At 42.8% G+C, this 24,022-nt stretch overlaps 1 protein-coding gene across 1 annotated transcript in view; it reads left to right on the top strand.

Annotated features, from left to right (window-relative positions):
* Window positions 1-24,022, top strand: part of LOC121570560 (sodium/potassium/calcium exchanger 3-like) — a 119,748-nt gene that overhangs the window by 39,410 nt on the left and 56,316 nt on the right. Inside the window, exon 2 of the mRNA XM_041882037.1 lies at window positions 12,240-12,368. Coding sequence (XP_041737971.1) covers window positions 12,240-12,368 — 129 coding nt within the window. The remainder of the gene's footprint in view (window positions 1-12,239; window positions 12,369-24,022) is intronic.

Here is a 24,022-nt window from a genome sequence, read left to right as displayed (position 1 = left end):
GCAATTCGAACCTTCAGCTCCCTCCACAGATTTTCTATGGGATTAAGGTCTGGAGACTGGCTAGGCCACTCCAGGACCTTAATGTGCTTCTTCTTGAGCCACTCCTTTGCTGCCTTGGCCGTGTGATTTGGGTCATTGTCATGCTGGAATACCCATCCACGACCCATTTTCAATGCCCTGGCTGAGGGAAGGAGGTTCTCACCCAAGATTTGACGGTACATGGCCCCGTCCATCGTCCCTTTGATGCGGTGAAGTTGTCCTGTCCCCTTAGCAGTAAAACACCCCCAAAGCATAATGTTTCCACCTCCATGTTTGACGGTGGGGATGGTGTTCTTGGGGTCATAGGCAGCATTCCTCCTCCTCCAAACACGTTGAGTTGATGCCAAAGAGCTCAATTTTGGTCTCATCTGACCACAACACTTTCACCCAGTTCTCCTCTGAATCATACAGATGTTCATTGGCAAACTTCAGACGGGCATGTATATGTGCTTTCTTGAGCAGGGGGACATTGCGGGCGCTGCAGGATTTCAGTCCTTCACGGCGTAGTGTGTTATCAATTGTTTTCTTGGTGACTATGGTCCCAGCTGCCTTGAGATCATTGACAATATCCTCCTGTGTAGTTCTGGGCTGATTCCTCACCGTTCTCATGATCATTGCAACTCCACCAGGTGAGATCTTGCATGGAGCCCCAGGCCGAGGGAGATTGACAGTTCTTTAGTGTTTCTTCCATTTGCGAATAATCGCACCAACTGTTGTCACCTTCTCACCAAGCTGCTTGGCGATGGTCTTGTAGCCCATTCCAGCCTTGTGTAGGTCTACAATCTTGTCCCTGACATCCTTGGAGAGCTCTTTGGTCTTGGCCATGGTGGAGAGTTTGGAATCTGAATGATTGATTGTTTCTGTGGACAGGTGTCTTTTATACAGGTAACAAGCTGAGATTAGGAGCACTCCCTTTAAGAGTGTTCTCCTAATCTCAGCTCGTTACCTGTATAAAAGACACCTGGGAGCCAGAAATCATTCTGATTAAGAGGGGGTCAAATACATATTTCCCTCAATAAAATGCAAATCAGTTAATAACATTTTTGACATGCATTTTTCTGGATTTTTTTGTTGTTATTCTGTCTCTCACTGTTCAAATAAATCTACCATTAAAATGATAGACTGATCATTTCTTTGTCAGTTGGCAAACGTACAAAATCAGCAGGGGATCAAATACTTTTTTCCCTCACAGTATAGTCCCAGTCGGTATTCACATAATAATAATGAATTCCCCTCGACCACGCCCACAAATTGGGCAAAACCAACATTCTTTCCTATTGACCCCCATTGTAAAAGAGGCAACTTTGACGTTGATTTTTTGTTATACAGAAATAACAAAACATGATGAAAAGCTGCTCTGTTGTTCAATGTACATGTAGCCAGGTCAAAAATCCTGACCAATGGTTTGCAATTCTCCCACGTAGGGAAATAGAGCCTGCGAGAAGAGCCCTGTGGCTTCAGGCTATTCGCTGTGGGAGAGTGGGAAATGTGGGGACACGGTGTCCAGGTAGACACCACTATGTGTGTGGGAAACATTTAATCACAGGTAAGATATTTTACTTGTTTAGTACAGTCTGTTTATAACTCCACTTACTCCACTCAACGTTCTATCTAATACTAGGGCTGTTGCGGTGACCATATTACCACCATGCCGGCAATCATGAGTCATGATCGCAGTAAAATTCCACGTGACCATTGAGTCACAGTAATCTCCTTTTATGTACTCTGGATATGCTTTGGTAGTACCCAACTTGCTAACTACCATCAGGTCCTATTGGCCTAGTACTCAGGGCTCTATTATCCCTCTAACCACTCTGACGTAAATGCAAATGCTATTGAAAATCACATCAAACTCTTATCATCAAAACAGTAGGCCTATCATCATTTTAAAACTCACCTCACTGTGATGACCAATTTGAAGAAAGTTCAACAGCAGGTTGAAACAGTGTAAAACATGGTTGTTGTGGATGTTGTTTCAAAGCCTAACAACGAAATGGACAGCGCTTTCTAAGTTGATGATTAATTCAAAACACCCAGAGTGACTTACATGAGCAATTAGGGTTAAGTGCCTTGCTCAAGGGCACATCGACAGATTTTTCACCTAGTCGGCTCGGGGATTAGAACCAGCGACCTTTCGGTTACTGGCACAACGCTCTTAACCACCAAGCCCCCCCCCCCAAAAAAAAAAACGGAATTAAAATGACAATTGCGCCGTTATACAATAAATAGCCGACCACATATTACGCATGGCAGAAAAACATAAAACAAAACTGATTTAAGATGTCTTTGGTACATAATTGGTCTAGCCTTTGAGTTTGGACTGTATTATTATGCATACTGGATGGACTGGTTACCTTATGCTATGCTCCAAAATGTATATCCATGAGTCTGGGAGAGAACGTATATCCCTGGGCGATGCTGTTGGTTCATTGAATGTGCAGGGCAGCTTACAATTAGCCTACAATTAGTGAATTTGTATTTGATTTTGAAAATCTAGTAATATGGAATTTTTTATATTTTCATTATTAATTGGGGTGACACATTACCTTTAGCTATACAGAATATCTCACCACCATACGTTTCCATCTCCTCCTCTCTCTCCTTTATTCCTTTCTCAAGCACGCAGACAGGCTGTCAACAGTTTTGTGAAATATGTTTTGTTGCGAAAACATGTTACTATCGATGTTTCCGAACAGATTTCACTTGGTTTCCCAAATTAAGCACTGGGTAGCTGCAGGAACAAGGTTGGAGAGCCCCTGGCATACGGAGTTTAGGCGGAATATATCCTGTTGGGTAGCAAGAGCATGCCCCTCAAACAGTGGTTGATGCGTGGAGTGAAATAAGTGTTCTTATATTTATGTTTTATGACCAAAAGTATGTGGACACCTGCTCGTCGAACATCTCATTCCTAAATCATGGGCCATTAATATGGAATTGGTCCCCCCTTCGCTGCTATAACAGCCTCCACTTTTCTGGTAAGGCTTTCCATTAGATGTTGGAACATTGCTGCGGGGACTTGCTTCCATTCAGCCACAAGAGCATTAGTGAGGTCGGCCACTGATTAGGCCTGGCTCACAGTCGGCGTTCCAATTCATCCTAAAGGTGTTTGATGGGGTTGAGGTCAGGGCTCTGTGCAGGCCAGTCAAGTTCGTCCACACCAATCTCGACAAACCATTTCTGTATGGCCCTCGCGTTGTGCACGGGGGCATTGTCATGCTGAAACAGGAAAGGGCCTTCCCCAAACTGTTGCCACAAAGTTGGAAGCACAGAATCGTCTAGAATGTCATTGTATGCTGTAGCATTAAGATTTCCCTTCACTGGAACGAAGGGGCATAGTACCGAACCATGAAAAACAGCCCTAGACCATTATTCCTCCTCCACCAAACTTAACAGTTGGCACTATGCATTGGGGCTGGTAGCGTTCTCCTGGCATCCGCCAAACCCAGATTCGTCCCTCGGACTGTCAGATGTGAAGCGTGATTCATCATTCCAGAGAACACGTTTCCCCTGCTCCAGAGTCCAATGGCGGCGAGCTTTACACCATTCCAGCCGACGCTTGGCAGTGCGCATGGTGATCTTAGGCTTGTGTGCGGCTGCTACGCGCTTCAGCACTCGGCGGTACCGTTCTGTGAGCTTGTGTAGTCTACCACTTCGCGGCTGAGCCGTTGTTGCTCCTAGACGTTTCCACTTCACAATAACAGCACTTACAGTTGACCGGGGCAGCTCTAGCAGGGCAGAAATCTGACGAAATTACTTGTTGGAAAGGTGGCATCCTCTGACGGTGCCACGTTGAAAGTCACTGAGCTCTTCAGTAAGGCCATTCTACTGCCAGTGTTTGTCTATGGAGATTGCATGGCTGTGTGCTCAATTGTATACACCTGTCAGCAACGGGTGTGGCTGAAATAGCCAAATCCACTAATTTGAAGGGGTGTCCACATACTTTTGTATACATAGTGTATCTCCCCTGTCGTGAGCATTTTTCAATACAGACTCCTTTTGTCATACAGTATTCCATATAAGGCATCCAGACCTTATGAAAGTTGCACAGTATACCCTTAATCTTGTAATAAAACAAATCTAGTGATGCATAACTTGACATTTCTTCCGTTGTGGGAGGATAACCAACCTTCCAATTAATGGCAATGCATTTCTTAGCCGCTATAACTGATAGGTTACACAATTTCTTCTGATAACTGTCTCCAGTATCAACATTTCCAAGCAAACAAAAACAAGGAGAAGGGAGAATCTGTAGACATGCTGACATAAAATAGCATACTCTTTGCCAGATCTCAGGCAGCCTTCACAAGACCATAACATATGCAAATATGTCCCCTTTTGTGCTTTACACCTCCAGCAGAATAATAACATTTCTGAGTGCATGATATTCAGTTTCACTGGCATATAGTACATTCTATGGATGTTCTTAAACTACAGTAATGTATGTCTGAGATTATATGAACATGACTGGGCATTCTAACATATCTGTATCCATTCATCATCATCAATAGCATCTCCCAGGTCTTCCTCACATGTTTTGTGTCATCAGGAAAAGCCTCTATCAACCCTTGATACAGTTTGGAAATCAACTTTAGAGGTTTGTCAGAATAATATAAACTCACATTGTGCTGAAAAAACTTCTGAATATCAGTCTTCAATCATTTGCCAGCTGGTTTCATTGTTTGATTCAGGTCAACTTTTGGCTAGCTCTAGCTAATGGTACATAATCAAATTTCCTTCCGTTGAAACGGGACAAGACAAAGGCTACAAAACATTTCCATACACACAACAGCTGTTAGATACTGCTACCTGACAGATAGCTAGAGGCTAGCTAGAGCTGAAGTGACTGTGGTAGCTACTAGCTAGCTAACTAGCTGCTAGTAGTTCATTCACTTCAGTCGAGAGGGGATGAAACATTGGCTAACGTAACATGTCAGTTACACTACTAGTTCAGCACTGGGAATAAAACAAAATGTTTCTGTCAAACAGCAGTTACCTTGCCAGCTATATCAGTCAACTAAAGAGTAGCCAGTTTATGCTCTGTTTGCTTTTACAATTTGGAGAAAAAGCGCAACACAGACAGCAGCTGCCTCTGTTCAGTTCTCCCGTGCTGGTCCTATTCGCCAGCCTTTCAGAAGCTTTACCTTCATACAGCCTGTCGGCACGCTATGTGGTATCCGTGCTGTCCTAAATCCAGCTTTTGTGATTGTACAGTGAGCATTCTAGGCTATTTTGGCACCGTGTTTCTAGGGCTAGCTCCGAAAAGTCGGTGCTAACCCTGCAGGGCCAGCTAGCCCTTGGCTAAGGTTAGTGCTAGCCCACTTTAGAATGTGTGAACACTCGCTTAGTCCTGTGCTAAAATCTCCCTTAGTCCTGGGCTAAGGGGTGAATGTGCCTTATGTAAACTCCTCTATATGCTGTGTAGGCGGATGTTGTCCATAGACACTGATAGGTCACTATCAAGCACATGTCTGATGATAGCAAATATCTCTGTCTAGTGTAAAAGAGAACCTTCCATGTAACTGATACGATTTGAGTGAGGCTTTATTGTTCTCTGCTAAGATGCCGCCTATAAATACTCTCTCAGCTCAGCCCGCATGTGCAGCAGGGCAGTGGGGTCCACACACTGTGGGTGTGTGTGTGTGTGTGTGTGTGTGTGTGTGTGTGTGTGTCATCACTACTCTCCCTGGTTCCAGCATTGGCAGTTATGTCACATCTAGGCCTGTGAAATTTTGTCAGCAGGTTATTGTCATGCAAAAGTTGCCAGTGTCATGGTAATTGCCAGTTAATTAACATAAACATGTTTAGCATCTCCAGGCCCCAATGCATACAAGTAGCTGATGCGCACCTTCAGAACATCTACATTTTAAAAAGTATAATAAATCAATTTAATATACACCATCACAATAAATCCATTATTTATTTTAGTCAGGTCTAAAGAAACATTATGATATGAAGAAAATGTATTTCAGAACGACAGAATATGAGTTGGCCTACTGTAGGCCTATGTTATCTGGCTATGCTCCATGCCATAGGTTGTAGGCTTGTTCATTTAGCTGACAAGATATGCTTATAAGTCCCGTGCCATTATTTTACTTTATATGATTTTATAGTAAGAATAATATAATTAAACTTAGCTGAATGAAATAGAAAGGATATTTTCCCAATTACTGAGCGAGTGCGCATATGAAGTGGCTATGTAGAGCTTAAAAGTGATCATTTGAAACAGGTCCTATATGCTAGATTTAGAGTTATTTGGGAACTTTAGTTGTGAATGATAAAAACCTGCATGGTGCGACTATAGGCTGTTGATGATTTGAGAGAGTAGAACAAAAATAAGCTTGTGCCGTTGCACAGGTGTTTTCTCATCAAGTGATCATATTTTCACCGATCAGACTATTCTCAATGTAATCTTGTCTTTACTAATATGTACAATTTGTTTCGATTTATAATGGCCCATTATCACGAAACAGGGGGAAAATACATGTTATCTGTATGCACTCGAATAGCGAATGGAGGCCGCGCGCTTTCCCACTGGTCCGTTTATGAGCAGCTGAGAAAAAATATATAAGAACACTTACTTCACTCCACGCATCAACCACTGTTTGAGGAGCATGCTCCCGCTGCCCACAGGTGATATTCCGCCTAAACTCTGTATGCCATGGGCTCTCCAACCTTGTTCCTGCAGCTACCCAATGGTTAAAATTGGGAAACCGCGTGAAATCTGTTTGGGAACATCGATAGTAACATGTTTTCGCAACGAAACATATTTCACAAAACTGTTGACTGCCCGTCTGTGCGCTGGAGAAAGGAATAAAGGAGAGAGAGGAGGAGATGGAAACGTATGGTGGTGAGATATTCGGTATAGCTAAAGGTAATGTGTCACCCCAATTAATAATGAAAATATGGAAAATGCTATATTACTAGGTTATTCAAAATAAAATAGTAATTCACTAATTGTAGGCTAACTTTAAGCCGCCCTGCACAATCAATGAACCAACTGCATCGCCTAGGGATATCCGTTCTCTCCCAGACATTTTGGAGCGTAGCATAAGGTAACCAATCCATCCAGTATGCATAATAATACAGTCCACACTCAAAGGCGATTACTCTAATTTGTTTAATTTTGGAGCATTAGCTAGACCAGTTATGTACCAAAGACATCTTAAATCAGTTTTGTTTTATGTTTTCCTGCCATGCATAAAATATGCTGTAGGCTATTTATTATATAACGGCACAATCATATTTTTAAATCAGTTGTTTTTTTCGGGCTTGGGCTCATAAGCCTATGCATATGCATAAGCTTTAATATGTGTATGGGGGTTTTGAATTAATCATCACCTTAGAAAGCGCTGTCCATTTCGTTGTTAGGCTTTGAAACAACATCCACAACAACCATGTTTTACACTCAGTTTCAACCTGCTGTTGAACTTCTTTATTCAAATTGATCATCACAGTGAGGTGAGTTTTAAAAGGACGATAGGTCTACTGTTTTGATGATAAGTGTTTGATGTGATTTTCGATTGCATTTGCCTTGATGTCAGAGTGGTTGGAGGGACAATAGAGTCCTGAGTACCAGGCCATTAGGACCTGATGATCGTTAGCAAGTTGGATACAACTAACACGTGTCCAGAGTTCATAAAAGGAGATTACCTGAATGGTCACGTGGAATTTTACTGCAGTCATGACTCAGTATGGTCACAGCAACAGCCCTAGTCAAATCTCCATAGTAACTCCAGCTCCTGCGTGCATTCTGGCTCATTGAACAGGCATCTACTGCCTCTACACCACAACAGAAAATCACAAGATGTAGTGTTTTGTGTGCAAATGTGTAGTTGTGTGTTTGTGTGTACAGTGCATTCGGAATGTATTCAGACCCCTTGACTTTTTCCACATGTTGTTAGGTTACAGCCTTATTCTAAAATTGATTAAACAATTTTTACCTTATTTACATAAGTATTCAGATCCTTTGCTATGAGACTCGAAATTGAGCTCAGGTGCATCCTATTTCCATTGATCATCCTTGAGATGTTTCTACAACTTGATTGGAGTCCACCTGTGGTAAATTCAATTAATTGGACATGATTTGGAAAGGCACACACCTGTCTATATAAGGTCCCACAGTTGACAGTGCATGTCAGAGCAAAACCAAGCCATGAGGTTGAAGGAATTATCCGTAGAGTGCCGAGACAGGATTGTGTCGAGGCACAGATCTGGGGAAGGGTACCAAAACATTTCTGCAGCTTTGAAGGTCCCCAAGAACACAGTGGCCTCCATCTTTCTTAAATGGAAGAAGTTTGGAACCACCAAGACTCTTCCTAGAGCTGGCCTCCCGGCCAAACTGAGCAATCAGGGAGGTGACCAAGAATCCAATGGTCACTCTGCAGAGCTCTAGAATTCCTCTGTGGAGATGGGAGAACCTTCCAGAAGGACAACCATCTCTGCAGCACTCCACCAATCAGGCCTTTATGGTAGTGGCCAGACGGAAGCCACTCCTCAGTAAAAGGCACATGACAGCCCACTTGGAGTTTGCCAAAAGGCACCTAAAGGACTCTCAGACCAGGAGAAACAAGATTCTCTCGTCTGATGAAACCAAGATTGAACTCTTTGGCCTGAATGCCAAATGTCACGTCTGGAGGAAACCTGGCACCATCCCTACGATGAGGCGTGGTGGGAGCAGCATCATGCTGTGGGGATGTTTTTCAGCGGCAGGGACTGGGAGACTAGTTAGGATCGAGGCAAAGATGAACGGCGCAAAGTACAGAGAGATCCTTGATTAAAACCTGCTCCAGAGTGCTCAGGACCTCAGACTGGGGCGAAGGTTCACCTTCCAACAGGACAACGACCCTAAGCACACAGCCAAGACAACGCAGCAGTGGCTTTGGGACAAGTCTCTGAATGTCCTTGAGTGGCCCAGCCAGAGAACTTGAACCCGATCGAACATCTCTGGAGAGACCTGAAAATAGCTGTGCAGCGACGCTCCCCATCCAACCTGACAGAGCTTGAGAGGATCTGCAGAGAAGAATGGGAGAAACTCCCCAAATACCGGTTTGCCAAGCTTGTAGTGTCATACCCAAGAAGACTCAAGGCTGTAATCGCTGGCAAAGGTGCTTCAACAAAGTACTGAGTAAAGGGTCTGAATACTTATGTAGATGTGATGTTAAAGTTTTTTATTTTTAATACATTTGCAAACATTTCTAAAAACCAGTTTTTGCTTTGTCATTATGGGGTATTGTGTGTGGATTGATGAGGGGGGGGAAAACAATTTAATCAATTTTAGAATAAGGCTGGAACATAACAAAATGTGGAAAAAGTCAAGGGGTCTGAATACTTTCCGAATGCACTGTATATGTGTGTATGTGCGTGCGTGCATGCATGTGTTTGTTTGTGTGAAGTCTCTGGTGTCAGCTGTGTTTGAGTTGTTGTGTTCCTGTTACCCGTGGCTGTGTCCAGTCGTGGAGAACACCTCTCAGTCCCCTAACATGTCAAATCTGCTCTGACTGTTCAGTGGTCAGTCGTCCAGCCTAATGGCACATGTGTCTTCAAACAGAGAGAGCCTCTTCAGTGTTTTGTAATGGGAAGTGAAGGAGAGGGGCAAGAAAGGGAGAGAGACAGAACGAAAGAGAGGAGAAAGAGGGAAGGAGAGAGACACAGTGCGCCTTTCTGATATAACCAAGGTTGAAATAAACATTTCAGATCATAAAATAGAATATTGTCCTACAAAGACATAAACACACAAGGACAGACATATTAAATTATATTTATTTCTAGGCTCTGTATTCATTTCTATGGTTACAGTCACACAACATGGACCCTTCCTAGGTTCCCTGGTCAGCATCCACGTGTCTTCATCCTATCCACCTGCACCTCAACATTTAGACAGGCGAGCAAAGCTATGATTGTTTTTATTCCCAGTTTTGATCAATATAGTAAGGGCTATTATTAGCAAGCATCGCCAAATCCTAATGTAATGCCCTGTTGCATCTTGGGAGCTGCGTTGAATTGGAGGTGGTGGCTTGAGGACATGGTGACCCAGATAAATGAGCCACCGGAATTGTCACCCCAGGGCCTCTGGGGCATGCCACTGCGGACTGTGTTGCAGTAGGACCGCTCCTAATAATGTCATAACTACTGTGTCTCATCTTATTCTGACATACCAGGCTAGGATCGGTTGGAATTTATATTTTCTGAGTTCTGGTATCTGAGAATGGGAATAGGCCCCTAAATAAGATCTGGTGCAACCAATTACCTTCAGAAGTCACATAATTAGTTAAATAAAGTCCACCTGTGTGCAATCTAAGTGTCACATGATCTGTCACATGATCTCAATATATATACACCTGTTCTGAAAGGCCCCAGAGTCTGCAACACCACTAAGCAAGGGGCACCACCAAGCTAGCGGCACCATGAAGACCAAGGAGCTCTCCAAACAGATCAGGGTTGGGTTATAAAAAAATATCAGAAACTTTGAACATCCCACGGAGCACCATTAAATCTGTTATTAAAAAATTGAAAGAATATGGCACCACAAGAAACCTGCCAAGAGAGGGCCGCCCACCAAAACTCACGAACCAGGCAAGGAGGGCATTAATCAGAGAGGCAACAAAGAGCAAAGATAACCCTGAAGGAGCTGCAAAGCTCCACAGCGGAGATTGGAGTATCTGTCCATAGGACCACTTTAAGCCATACACTCCACAGAGCTGGGCTTTACGGAAGAGTGGCCAGAAAAAAGCCATTGCTTAAAGAAAAAAATAAGTAAACATGTTTGCTGTTCGCCAAAAGGCATGTGGGAGACTCACCAAACATCTGGAAGAAGGTACTCTGGTCAGATGAGACTAAAATTGAGCTTTTTGGCCATCAAGGAAAACGTTATGTCTGGCGCAAACCCAACACCTCTCATCACCCCGAGAACACCGTCACCACAGTGAAGCATGGTGGTGGCAGCATCATGCTGTGGGGATGTTTTTCATCGGGAGGGACTGGGAAACTGGTCAGAATTGAAGGAATGATGGAAGGCACTAAATACAGGGAAATTCTTGAGGGAAACCTGTTTCAGTCTTCCAGAGATTTGAGACTGGGACGGAGGTTCACCTTTCAGCAGGACAATGACCCTAAGCATACTGCTAACGCAACACTCAAGCGGTTTAAGGGGAAACATTTAAATGTCTTGGAATGGCCTAGTCAAAGCTCAGACCTCAATCTAATTGAGAATCTGTGGTATGACTTAAAGATTGCTGTACACCAGCGGAATCCGTCCAACTTGAAGGAGCTGGAGCAGTTTTGCCTTGAAGAATGGGCAAAAATCCCAGTGGCTAGATGTGCCAAGCTTATAGAGACATACCCCAAGAGACTTGCAGCTGTAATTGCTGCAAACGGTGGCTCTACAATGTATTGACTTTGGGGGGGCATTAATAGTTATGCACGCTCAAGTTTTCAGTTTTTTTGTCTTATTTCATGTTTGTTTCACTATAAAAAATATTTTGCATCCTCAAAGTGGTAGGCATGTTGTGTAAATCAAATGATACAAACATTTACATTTTAGTCATTTAGCAGACACTCTTATCCAGAGTGCATACATTTTTATTAATTTTTTTCCAAACTGGAATCGAACCCACAACCCTGGTAGTGCAAATGCCATGCTCTACCAACTGAGCTACATCCCTGCCGGCCATTCCCTCCCCTACCCTGGACGACACTGGGCCAGTTGTGCGCCGCCCCATGGGTCTCCCGGTCGCGGCCGGCTACGACAGAGCCTGGAACGCTGTAATTATTTTAATAGGGATTATTCCTGCTTTTCTGCACAAAAGAGCCTGTCTCATCTATCTCTCATTCTCTCACTCCCTCTTGATCTTTGTCTCTGTCTCTCTTTCTCTTCCTCTCTCACTGTCTCACTCCCTCTTGATCATTCTCACCCCCCCCTTCTCTCTATCTCTCGCTCTGCTTTCCACCCTTCCTTCAATCCAACGTCCTTGCACATCTCTCAAACCCCCCAAAATCAATTTTAATTCCAGGTTGTAAGGCAACAAAATAGGAAAAATGCCAAGGGGGGTGAATACTTTCGCAAGCCACTGTGTCCACATGTTTATCATGGAAAGCATTAGCTCAATTGTTAAATTTTTTTTTGGTGGCCCACTCTTTTATGGTATGTAAAACTTACAGAGTGTAATTTTAACTCTTAACAATACTCTCTCTTTCCATCCCAGGTTATGACATCTCCAGCCTTACAACTGAGGAGGGTGCCAGATGGGAGAGTCGGAGGCTACTACAGGAGTCCTCGGACAACGAGACAGACCTTCTGTTGAACCCCCCGTCCAAAAACTGCACTGAGCCAGGTAGGTCAGGCTCCATTTTGAAAGTTGTGATTCAACTTTTGGTTGCCAGGTTGGTGAAACTATTGGCCAAAAGGTAAGGTTGCCAGCAAGTCTTGTCCTAAGACCTAATAAGGAGGGAAAGGTTACACAGTGTGGAAATCTTCTTTCCCACACACACATACACACGCACGTGTACACACACACACACACACACACACACACACACACAGGACCGTCTCCTATTCCCTCATTCCCACACTGACGAAGTGTATGTTTACAGAGATATGCCTGCTATATTGCATCGTGTATTTGTCCTGCAGTTGCTGAAAGTTGTTGTGTTTGGTGTAGTATTCCCCCTCTGTGTAAAACCAATTGCTCAGATAGCAGGAAGCAAGAGGTATTGTAGAAGAGTCAAATTGAAGCTTTGGAATGAGTATACATGGGAATTCAGAAAGTGATATGATTTTTTAAATTATATTTTATAAATACACTTTTTAGAATTTTTATAAATAGCTTCTGCTTTTCTTTCTTTCTTTCTTTTATTTTTTATTTTTGGGAGGCTTCTACTTTTCAGTTTCTGGAGAAGTCAATGAAAATAAAAGCCGTGTTTTATTTATTTATTGTAATTTTAGTTTATTTACTTCCCGAATTGACTGCCTTCAATTCGAATTGAGCCCAACCTTGGTGTGTATTGTGAGGATGTGCAGATATGTAAGCTGTATTCTAACTCTGATCACGGCACTCTGTGTGTTTGCATTGCCCGTGGGCGTGTGTGTTTTTCCGTGGGCGTGTGTGTTTTTCTGGGCCCTTGTATGTGTGATGGTTTTCCATGTGGAATCCTGGGGCTTTATGAGACTGCATTCTGCCAAGCAATCTCTTGATCTCACTGTTAACACACTGCCTCCCAAAACTCTTCCCTGTCCTAGATACAACGCACGCACGCACACACACACACACACCAAACCCACACCTAAGCCGAATGCACACACTCACTCACACAGATGCTCATACGGTCTAGACAGTTCTTTATCCTATTGCCTGCTCCCAAGCCCTGCTCTCTCTGAGTAAGCTATATGGGAGTTATATTTAGACAGAAATATTTAATATCCTGTTTTCCGCTTAATCACGCTTTGCATCCTGAAACGCTGTAATTATTTTAATAGGGATTATTCCTGCTTTTCTGCACAAAAGAGCCTGTCTCATCTATCTCTCATTCTCTCACTCCCTCTTGATCTTTGTCTCTGTCTCTCTTTCTCTTCCTCTCTCACTGTCTCACTCCCTCTTGATCATTCTCACCCCCCCCTTCTCTCTATCTCTCGCTCTCCTTTCCACCCTTCCTTCAATCCAACGTCCTTGCACATCTCTCAATTTGGGCAAGTAGACCAGGCTATGTATGCATAGAAAGCGAGAGATCAGAGATTCATCATCACAGATTAATGTGAGCGTCCATTCGCTTAATTAGTAATGATAACACATTGACGATGATCTCACAGTCTATCAGATCTCATTCTACTCACTGGATCCAGTCAAATGTCAATTCTCATTGAGTCGGTTATAGCTAGTGGCCTTATTCCTTCCAGAACTTTCCCATTGTAGGACACAAAATCACATAATGTACAGTAACACACATACTCACGCACACACACACGCACACACACATACTCCGCCTGCCTGCTTGACTGCCAGTGTGTGAGAGTTTTCCTGTGTCTCAGCTGTAGCCATGCTGACCGGGGGAATTGAAAGTGCTAATTGTTCAGGTCTTATTTCCGTTGACCCGTGTGGACATGGAGCATTAAAAGGAGATTTCTTTTACTCTGGACCTGATTCAGAATTTGGGTTTATTTTCAGTGTTATAATCAGGGTTTTGTCTATATTTTTGCTGTATTTGCTACATGAAACTGTCACTCAACACACAAACAGTAGCACACATTTTTCTAAGTGTCAAATGCATTCCTGTTGACTTGTAAGCATCAGCAATAAATGAATTCCATAGAGACTCATCTGATTCAAATCAACTGCATGTCAACAACAGACAGGAGGCTATCAGCTGTAAAGCTCTACTTCTTGCCTTGCGGAGGGCAAGGGTAGGTACTATGGCCCTATGAAGAAGAGTTTGAGGAGCAGGATGGTGAAAGAGAATTCTACTTTTCAGTTCACATTACATCCTTGTCTTACCTTTCGTTGTGGCTGGCAATGCAACATTTGACCATAAATATCACAGTAGCCACTCGCCAGTAAGCACCAACTATTTAACAATGACAGAAACTTTTCTTCTAAGACATATTACACTATTGAATAATGCAACCAAACCATATTACACTCTTGAATAATGCAACAATTCACAAGCATGTACTGTAAGTGAATTCACCACGATAAGCTGTTTTATATGGAAGCCCATACCCGCCATCAAACAAATGTTTTTTAGAAAATAAAATGCCTCATGATTTGTCAACGTGCACAATTTGTCTGTGCTTCAGTCTGATCAACTGTAGCCTACTGATAACAACCACCGCTGCAGGTAGCCTAGACAAGCCTATGTGCTCTGATTCCATCTGGGCCTGGCCAAGGGAAACGTAACGTCATGTTTTTATATGCTAAGCTATGTATTTATAGCCTAAAATAGGCCCAAATAATGATTGTCTGGAAATAATCAATCAACACAATTGTGATTACATACTGTATGAGTATCTTTTAATTACAGATGCAAAGACCTACAGAAGGCAACCCCGAATACAGCGAGCTCACCTCTGTTAGTTTTTGTCCAATCGCAGTTGTTGTCTCTTTGTCTGTGTAAAGGGTTTTAATGTTTTCATCCTCCCTATGACCTGATTAGAAAAATAATCTGGTCCCATCATAGCCTATATAAAACCATTTTTTACAGCTGATTTATTACTATGTCAAATGCTACAACTAGAGTCTGGAGTTAGTTAGGTTAGCCTACTACCAGATCAGGAAAAACTCTGGGCCCTAGGGTTTTCCACCACTCTGGGACCTGTGGTGCCACCTCTGAAAAAGCATAACCCATTTGTATGATCTACATTGTACATGTTTTTGGTGGTGGGGATGGGCTTCCATAGTTTTAAGTGGCTCAGTGAAACGTGTAGTAAGTGTGAAGAGGCTCTATGTTAGACTCTCAGAGAGTTGTGCAGTGACTCTGCTCTGTGCTGTGTTTCCCTGTAATTGGCCTCACAGTGGCTTGATCAATGACACCCTTTTCTCCTCTAGCATATCTCACAGACCTCTACAACATACAGAGCCCCCAACCACTGTGCCTTCATTATGCAGGATCTCAGTGTGGTCTTTCGGATTAGAGATAATAATATTTACATCACCTAGAGTCTCCTCTCCTCATTTACTCCAAACAAAAAAGAGGCAGACACCTCATTAGAATGCCTGTGTGTGTGTGTGCGCGCGTGTGTATACTCATTCAAGGGTTTTTATTTTTCTTTATTTTTAATATTTTCTTCATTGTAGAATAATAGTGAAGATATCAAAACTATGAAATAACACATATGGAATCATGTAGTAACCCAAAAAGTGTTAAACAAATCAAAATATATTTTATATTTGAGATTCTTCAAATAGCCACCCTTTGCCTTGATGACAGCTTTGCACACTCTTGGCATTCTCTCAACCAGCTTCATGAAGTAGTCACCTGGAATGCATTTCAATTAACAGGTGTGCCTTCTTAAAAGTTCATTTGTGGAATTTATTTCCTTACTAATGCGTTTGAGACAAAAAGTTGTGTTGTGACAAGGAAGGGGTGGTATACAGAAGATAGCCCTATTTGGTAAAAGACCAAATCCATATTATGGCAAGAAGAGCTCAAATAATCAAAGAGAAACGACTGTCCATCAATACTGTAAGACATGAAGGTCAGTAATACGGAACATTTCAAGAACTTTTAAAGTTTCTTAAAGTGCAGTCACAAAAACCATCAAGCACTATGGTGAAACTGGCTCTCATGAGGACCACCACAGGAATGGGAGACCCAGAGTTACCTCTGCTGCAGAGGATAAGTTCATTAGAGTTACCAGCCTCAGAAATTGCAGCCTAAAGAAATGCTTCACAGAGTTCAAGTAACAGACACATCTCAACATCAACTGTTCAGAAAAGACTGTGTGAATCAGGCCTTCATGGTCGAATTGCTGCAAAGAAACCACTACTAAAGGACACAAATAATAAGAAGAGACTTGCTTGGGCCAAGAAACACGAGCAATGGACATTAGACTGGTGGAAATTTGTCCTTTGGTCTGGAGTCCAAATTTGAGATTTTTGGTTCCAACCGCTGTGTCTTTGTGAGACCCGGTGTGGGTGAACGGATGATCTCCGCATGTGTAGTTCCCACCGTAAAGCATGGAGGAGGAGGTGTTATGGTGTGGGGGTGCTTTGCTGGTCACAATGTCAGTGATTTATTTAGAATTCAAGGCACACTTAACCAGCATGGCTACCACAGCATTCTGCAACGATACACCATCCCATCTGGTTTGTGCTTAGTGGGACTATCATTTGTTTTTCAACAGGACAATGACCCAACACACATCCAGGCTGTGTAAGAGTTATTTGACCATGAAGGAGAGTGATGGAGTGCTGCATCAGATGACCTGGCCTCCACAATCCCCCACTTCAACCAAATTGAGATGGTTTGGGATGAGTCGGACCGCAGAGTGAAGGAAAAGCAGCCAACAAGTGCTCAGCATATGTGGGAATTCCTTCAAGACTGTTGGAAAAGCATTCCAGGTGAAGCTGGTTGAGAGAATGCCAAGAGTGTGCAAAGCTGTCATTTGAAGAATCTCAAATATAAAATATATTTTGATTTGTTTAACACTTTTTTGGTTACTACATGATTTGGTTACTAATGTAACTTTAGTTGTTCTACAAATGTTGGGCGATATGTTTTGATTTTTAATACATTTTAAGGCTGCATGATGAGACTCTAATGATGATTTGAAAAAAGTTGCTTGAAAGGCATGAGCTCTGCTTTGTTTTTTTGATCAGGCTGTACACACTCCAATAATAGTCTCTCTTTCACAATTTGACAAACATTTGATAATGCCTAGAATTTCACGTCGGCATCCCCTTTGTGGCCGTAATGGGACAGTTGTGGGATGTGATAGATCCCAAATTAATACAATCACTTGCATCAAAAAACCTTTTTTATTCAATGTGTCTGACGCAACATATCAGAACGTTTAGCTTAAAATGTTGATAAACGATTAGGCTATTTCTTCACATTATAAGCGCAGCAATGCGCACATAGTAGTAGGCTATAAGCGCGAATGTTCCATTAGCGGAAAACACCATTATCAAAAGTGACCACAAATGCAATTATGCATGTAATGCTTTTATTATAAACGTGCATTTTTATGGTGAAAATTATCTTCCCCAAACTTGAAACTCACGCGCTGCTTATATATGCCAGTTAGACTTTACACCCCTTGTAAAGCGGATTAATGTGCTTCATTTTAAGAAGTTATTTGGCCACTTTAGTTGTGATACAGACCTTATTAAAACATATAGGCCTATGGGCTAGGCTACATGAGGTGTAGTCTTATGCTGGGCGTCATTCACAAGTGGTAATATATAAGTCACAAGTGATAGGCTAATATTGTCAACCATCAGACGATTCTTGATTTAATATTGTCTTTACATATATTAAATAATATATGTGTTACATTTGTTTTGATTTAGAATGGACCATTATCATGCACCTGTTTCAAAACAGGGGCAGTGGGAAAAAAAACATGTAATCTATGCACTTAAATAGCGAATGGAGGACGCTTTTCCCCGTGGTTTATTTTCATGCCAGCCAGGTAGGCTATACACCTGTTGTAAAGAGAAGCAATGTGCTTAATATTAGGAAAGCTGAGTAATAAATATAGTAGGCCTAGCCTATAGAAAGCTGATGGGATACTCCTCTTTTTATTAGCGGCCATCACTCTGTTTTCTCCCGCAATTGCATAGCCTATAGAAATGTTAAACAACATGAGCTCATGGGCTCATGTTTCATTAGATTTTCGAATACATTTGCATTGATGTCAGAGTGATTAGAGGGACAATAGAGTGCTAAGTACCAGGCAGTTAGCAAGTTTGATAGGCTACTAATGACCAGCAGCAGCATCAGAGTTTGGAAAAGCCTAATTACCGTGACTTAACGGTCATGTGGAATTTGACTGACTTCATGACTTGTGACCGCCGGTGTGGCGGTAATCCGTTCACCGCAGCAGTCCTAGTCTCGTCCCCCCTACTTCAGACAAAACAAAATTATCTGTAATTTCTGCTAAAATTACCATAAACGGTAAGTGTCTCCAAAGGTGTCTCCAGTATCAAAATGACACATTCACTTTCAAAGTATAGTAAAGATACCTTTCTTCTCACATCTCCCTATAGCAGTATATATACAGTGGGGAGAACAAGTATTTGATACACTGACGATTTTGCAGGTTTTCCTACTTACAAAGCATGTAGAGGTCTGTAATTTTTATCATAGGACCACACTTAGTCTCCCGAGTGGCGCAGTGGTCTAAGCCCAGAGATCCTGGTTCGAATCCAGGCTCTGTCGTAGCCGGACGCGACCGGGAGACCCATGGGGCGGCGCGCACAATTGGCCCAGGGTAGGGGAGGGATTTGGCCGGCAGGGGATGTAGCTCAGTTGGTAGAGCATGGCGTTTGCAACGTCAGGGTTGTGGGTTCGATAAAATAATGTATGCACTAACTGTAAGTCGCTCTGGATAAGAGCGTCTGCTAAATGACTAAAATGTAAATGTAAATGTACTTCAGCTGTGAGAGACAGAATCTAAAACAAAAATCCAGAATATCACATTGTATGATTTTTAAGTAATTAATTTGCATTTTATTGCATGACATAAGTATTTGATACATCAGAAAAGCAGAACTTAATATTTGGTACAGAAACCTTTGTTTGTAATTACAGAGATCATATGTTTCCTGTAGGTCTTGACCAGGTTTGCACACACTGCAGGAGGGATTTTGGCCCACTCCTCCATACAGACCTTCTCCAGATCCTTCAGGTTTCGGGGCTGTCGCTGGGCAATACGGACTTTCAGCTCCCTCCAAAGATTTTCTATTGGGTTCAGGTCTGGAGACTGGCTAGGCCACTCCAGGACCTTGAGATGCTTCTTACGGAGCCACTAATTAGTTGCCCTGGCTGTGTGTTTCGGGTCGTTGTCATGCTGGAAGACCCACGCACGACCCATCTTCAATGCTCTTACTGAGGGAAGGAGGTTGTTGGCCAAGATCTCGCGATACATGGCCCCATCCATCCTCCCCTCAATACGGTGCAGTCGTCCTGTCCCCTTTGCAGAAAAGCATCCCCAAAGAATGATGTTTCCACCTCCATGCTTCACGGTTGGGATGGTGTTCTATGGGGTTGTACTCATCCTTCTTCTTCCTCCAAACACGGCGAGCGGAGTTTAGACCAAAAAGCTCTATTTTTGTCTCATCAGACCACATGACCTTCTCCCATTCCTCCTCTGGATCATCCAAATGGTCATTGGCAAACTTCAGACGAGCCTGGACATGCGCTGGCTTGAGCAGGGGGACCTTGCGTGCGCTGCAGGATTTTAATCCATGACGGTGTAGTGTGTTACTAATGGTTTTCTTTGAGACTATGGTCCCAGCTCTCTTCAGGTCATTGACCAGGTCTTGCCGTGTCAATGACGCCCCATGAGGTGAGATCTTGCATGGAGCCCCAGACCGAGGGTGATTGACCGTCATCTTGAACTTCTTCCATTTTCTAATAATTGCGCCAACAGTTGTTGCCTTCTCACCAAGCTGCTTGCCTATTGTCCTGTAGCCCATCCCAGCCTTGTGCAGGTCTACAATTTTACCCCTGATGTCCTTACACAGCTCTCTGGTCTTGTCCATTGTGGAGAGGTTGGAGTCTGTTTGATTGAGTGTGTGGACAGGTGTCTTTTATACAGGTAACGAGTTCAAACAGGTGCAGTTAATACAGGTAATGAGTGGAGAACAGGAGGGCTTCTTAAAGAAAAACTAACAGGTCTGTGAGAGCCGGAATTCTTACTGGTTGGTAGGTGATCAAATACTTATGTCATGCAATAAAATGCAAATTAATTACTTAAAAATCATACAATGTGATTTTCTGGATTTTTGTTTTAGATTCCATATCTCACAGTTGAAGTGTACCTATGATAAAAAGTACAGACCTCTACATGCTTTGTAAGTAGGAAAACCTGCAAAATCGGCAGTGTATCAAATACTTGTTCTCCCCACTGTATCTGTATTATAGCTACACTATATATACAAAAGTATGTGGATGCCCCTTCAAATTAGTGGATTCGGCTATTTCAGCCACACCCGTTGCTGACAGGTGTATACAATTGAGCACACAGCCATGCAATCTCCATAGACAAACATTGGCAGTAGAATAGCCTTACTGAAGAGCTCACTGACTTTCAACGTGGCACCGTCATAGTGGTAGAGAACGGGACCGTCGAGTGCTGAAGTGCTTACCGCGTAAAAATCGTCTGTCCTCAGTTGCAACACTCACTATCGAGTTCTAAACTGCCTCTGGAAGCAACGTCAGCACAATAACTGTTCGTCGGGAGCTTCATGAAATGGGTTTCCATGGCCGAGCAGCCGCACATAAGCCTAAGATCACCATGCACAATGCCAAGTGTCGGCTGGAGTGGTGTAAAGCTTGCTGCTATTGGACTCTGGAGCAGTGGAAACGCGTTCTCTGGAGTGATGAATCACGCCTCACTATCTGTCAGTCCAACGGATGAATCTGGGTTTGACGGATGCCAGGAGAACAATACCTGCCCGAATGCAGAGTGCCAACTGTAAAGTTTGGTGGAGGAGGAATAATGGTCTGGGGCTGTTTTTCATGGCTCAGGCTAGACCCCTTAGTTCCAATGAAGGGAAATCTTAAAGCTACAGCATACAATGACGTTCTAGACAAATCTGTGCTTCGAACTTTGTGGCAACAGTTTGGAGAAGGCCCTTTCCTGTTTCAGAATTCAGCATGACAATGCCCCTGTGCACAAAACGAGGTCCATACAGAAATTATTTGTCGAGATCGTTGTGGAAGAACTGGACTGGCCTGCACAGAGCCCTGACCTCAACCCCATCAAACACCTTTGGGAAGAATTGGAACACCGACTGCGAGCCAGGCCTAATCGCCCAACACGACCTCACCATTGCTCTTGTGAATGAATGGAAGCAAGTCCCCGCAGCAATGTTCCAACGTCTAGTGGAAAGCCTTCCCAGAAGAGTGGAGGCTGTTATAGCAGCAAAGGGGGGGGGGGACCAACTCCATATTAATGGCCATGATTTTGGAATGAGATGTTCGACGAGGAGGTAATGTAGTGTACTTTCACTAAAAGATGGATGACAGAGATACAATTCTCCACAGATATTCTCTCCTCTTTTTCAGTCTGTTTTATTAATGATTTATTGGACTGTGGGACGAAGATATTAGTTTTCTTCTCCATGGTGCATCTGACAGAGAACAAACACTGTTTTAAAGGCACACAAGTCGAGGAAGAAGGTGAGAGAATGGAGTGCTGGAGGTGCTTGTGCTATGTGTGTACCAGCATGAAAATGTGTGTGTGTTTGTGTGTCTGCTCGGTCTCCTCCTTGCCCTGGGCAAACTTGTTACTCCGGTAAACGTCACTGGCATGTCACAGAATGGGGTGGGGTGGGGTGGGGTGGGGGGGTGGGGGGGCTACAATGTCACTTCCCATCGCATCACATCCTGCAAGAAATCACCCCAGCAGGAAATAAAAAGAGACAGGAAAGACACACAGACAGCATGCAGAAACTCCAAACTGGATGATCTGATTGTGCTTTACCATTGCATGTTGTGTGTCTGCCCTTCACTGGAATAGCCAGGGGCATGCTAACAGTGCTAGGTGGCTTCTTGTTAGAAATATAGGGTTCTATAGCTTGCTTCATATATGGACCCCTAAAAGATCTATATATTTCTGTACACTTTTATGGGGTTCTTTGATCAGAACCCTATGTGTTCTTCTTCACTAAACCAAATATAGAAACCGAGGGGTTATTCTTCACTGAACCAAAATTGGTTCAATATAGAACCCTGTATGGTGCCATTAATTAATTATGACCACTATAAAAAAAAAGGTAATATTTCCAGCTAAGAATATAATATAATGAACAATTATATGTGCTTCTACATCTGTATTGCTTGCTGTTTGGGGTTTTAGGCTGGGTTTCTGTATAGCACTTTGTGACATCTGCTGATGTAAAAAGGGCTTTATGAATACATTTGATTGAATTAGATAATGGACAAAAGAATACCAGCATAATTTTTAGATTTAATTGTCATTATATACAGTACCAGTCAAAAGTTTGGACACACCTACTCATTCAAGGGTTTTGTTTATTTCTTACTATTTTTTACATTGTAGAATAATAGTGAAGACATCACAACTTTGAAATAACACATATGGAATCATTTTAACCAAAAAAGTGTTAAACAAATCAAAATATATTTTATATTTGAGATTCTTCAAATAGCCACCCTTTACCTTGACGACAGCTTTGTACACTCTTGGCATTCTCTCAACCAGCTTCACCTGGAATGCTTTTCCAAGAGTCTTGAAGGAGTTCCCACATATGCTGAGCACTTGTTGGCTGCTTTTCCTTCACTCTGCGGTCCGACTCATCCCAAACCATCTCTATTTGGTTGAGGTCGGGGGATTGTGGAGGCCGGGTCATCTGATGCAGCACTCCATCACTCTCCTTCTTGGTAAAATAGACCTTACACAGCCTGGAGGTGTGTTGGGTCATTGTCCTGTTGAAAAACAAATGACAGTTCCAGTAAGCCCAAACCAGATGGGATGGCGTATCGCTGCAGAAATGTGGTAGCCATGCTGGTTAAGTGTGCCTTGAATTCTAAATAAATCACAGACAGTGTCACCAGCAAAGCACCCCCACACCATAACACCTCCTTCTCCATGCTTTACGGTGGGAACTACACATGCAGAGATCATCCGTTCACCCACACGCATCTCACAAAAACACTGCGGTTTTAACCAAAAATCTCCAATTTGGACTCCAGACCAAAGGACAAATTTCCACCGATTTAATGTCCATTGCTCGTCTTTCTTGACCCAAGTAGGTCTCTTCTTATTATTGGTGTCCTTTAGTAGTGGTTTCTTTGCAGCAATTCGACCATGAAGGCCTGATTCACAGAGTCCCCTCTGAACAGTTGATGTTGAGATGTGTCTGTGACTTGAACTCTGTGAAGCATTTATTTGGGCTGCAATTTCTGAGGCTGGTAACTCTAATGATCTCATCCTCTGCAGCAGAGGTAACTCTGGGTCTTCCATTCCTGTGGCGGTCCTCATGAGAGGCAGTTTCATCATAGCGATTGATGGTTTTTGCGACTGCACTTGAAGAAACTTTCAAAGTTCTTGAAATGTTCTGTATTGACTGACCTTTATGTCTTAAAGTAATGATGGACTGTAATTTCTCTTTGCTTATTTGAGCTGTTCTTGCCATAATATGGACTTGGTCTTTTACCAAATAGGGCTATCTTCTGTATACCCCCCCTATCTTGTCACAACACAACTGATTGGCTCAAACGCATTAAGAAGGAAAGCAATTCCACAAATTAACTTTTAAGAAGGCACACCTGTTAATTTAAATGCATTCCAGGTGACTACCTC

The sequence above is a fragment of the Coregonus clupeaformis genome, chromosome 1 (assembly GCF_020615455.1).
Source record: "Coregonus clupeaformis isolate EN_2021a chromosome 1, ASM2061545v1, whole genome shotgun sequence".
NCBI lineage: Eukaryota > Metazoa > Chordata > Actinopteri > Salmoniformes > Salmonidae > Coregonus > Coregonus clupeaformis.
This window is presented reverse-complemented; position numbering and strand designations above follow the sequence as displayed.